Source organism: Tupaia chinensis, unplaced genomic scaffold (genome assembly GCF_000334495.1).
Source record: "Tupaia chinensis unplaced genomic scaffold, TupChi_1.0 Scaffold149964_2, whole genome shotgun sequence".
Taxonomy (NCBI): domain Eukaryota; kingdom Metazoa; phylum Chordata; class Mammalia; order Scandentia; family Tupaiidae; genus Tupaia; species Tupaia belangeri.
The window spans coordinates 1,422,247-1,423,977 of NW_006209806.1; the positions used below are offsets into that span (position 1 = coordinate 1,422,247).

Here is a 1,731-nt window from a genome sequence, read left to right on the forward strand (position 1 = left end):
CCGTCCACGGCCGGGATCCCGCCCATGCTGTGGAGACAGGGCTGCGTCAGCGTGGGCACCACTGAGAACCCTCCTTCCGGCTCCTGCGGGTGAGGCCTCCGCTGGCCCAGAGCTGGATGCCTACCCAGGGCCTGTCCTGGGGAGTGGGTACAAGCGGCGGGGGTAGGACGCTCGCTGCTGGCAGGTCCCTGGCCACAGGACAACGGGCGTGTCCTGATGCGCGTGCACGCGGTACACACACACTGCTGGCTACTGGCTAAGGAATAAATGTAACCCCCGCTCGCTGCTGGCAGGTCCCTGGCCACAGGACAACGGGCGTGTCCTGATGCGCGTGCACGCGGTACACACACACTGCTGGCTACTGGCTAGGAATTAATTGCACACTCGTGCCACGCCCACACCGCCAGGCCAGCAGCGTTAGTGAAGTCACGGCCGTCAGGAGTCACCTGAAGCTCCCCCCACGACAAACCATGCGTGGCTGGGCTCACCTGCTGTCTGCCAGGCCCTGCGTAGACCCTACAAAGGCCAAGACAGTCTGAGCGGGACAGCGACACCCCCCTGCACGTGCTCCTCCCCCGTGCCCTCGCCCTGGCCAGGGCCCTGGGCGCAAGTCCTCGTACCCTCTGGCCGAGCACAGGATCAACCCCTGCTCTGCTCGGCCATCCGTACGCCCTGGGACGCCCTCCCACTTCAAAGCCTTCGCTCTCTGGACTGGAGGTGACGCACTAGCCTCCTGCAGGACCCCGCGAGTGCTGAACAGGTAAGGGACCTGGAGCTCCAGCCTCGGGTTTTGTCTGGGGACACCTGTGGTTGTCACTGCCGAGGGAGCTCCTGGCAGAGCGGGTGGGGCCAGGGACACCACTCAGCACCTGCAGAGCCCATGACGCCCCCAGAAGACAAGCTGGCCCCTGTGTCCACACTGCCAGAGGGAGGGCCCCTACGAGGGACTCCCCCAGGAAACCCCGAGCCCTGGAGGGCAGGATAGCCCGGTTCCCAGCGCCCAGCAGAAGCACTCAGGGGTCGGACTGCTCGTACCGGCCGCCCGAGTCCACCTGGCCTCCCCCCCTGTGGTGCAAATGTCCCCATCCCACTCCTTTGCGGGTTCCAGATCTGGCTACAGTCTGCCTCACCCAGCTGTGGCCGTCGGGCCGTGTCACCACAGACACCCTCCTGCGTGGGCTCCCAGCTGTGCTAGCTGCAGGCTGGTGGTGGTGGGGTCTCTGCATTTCCCAGGGCATGGCCTCAGCCTCCACCCACCCACGGGTCACCCTGGAACACCACTGTCCCTACGCGCCCAGGCCCTGGGACTGTGTGACGGGCGTGTGACCGATGCAGCCCTGGGAGGTGACAGCTGCTGTTCCCTCGTCACTGGTGGGTCCCAGGCCCAGGGAGGCCTCCGGACTCCGGCTTGTCGCCAGCCCCTCCCTGCCTCCCGCCGGGGGAGGGGGCCTGGGACTGCAGCAGGGCGGGCGGGGAGCTGGGGCCGCCCCACCTACGTGTCGTCCGACTCGATGGCCTCTCCGCGCGCCGCCCCGCCCTGGATGGACTCCATGGCGGTGGAGTAGAGTGCCTTCTGGCCGGCGGGCCGCTTGCCGTCGGCGGCGCTGCGGGCGCCCTGGGCCTGCTGCTCGCGCTCCTGCTGGTCCAGGTTGTGCACGCCCAGCAGCAGGCTGTAGTCCATGATCTTGAAGCTCTCCAGCACCTGCGGCAGGGCCCGCGCCCGCCCCCCCG

General features: G+C 68.1%; 1 protein-coding gene across 1 annotated transcript in view; it reads right to left on the reverse strand.

Moving 5' to 3' along the window:
- Positions 1–1,731, reverse strand: part of PIP5K1C (phosphatidylinositol-4-phosphate 5-kinase type 1 gamma) — a 21,984-nt gene that overhangs the window by 6,507 nt on the left and 13,746 nt on the right. The window contains exon 7 of the mRNA XM_027769615.1: positions 1,497–1,702. Coding sequence (XP_027625416.1) covers positions 1,497–1,702 — 206 coding nt within the window. The remainder of the gene's footprint in view (positions 1–1,496; positions 1,703–1,731) is intronic.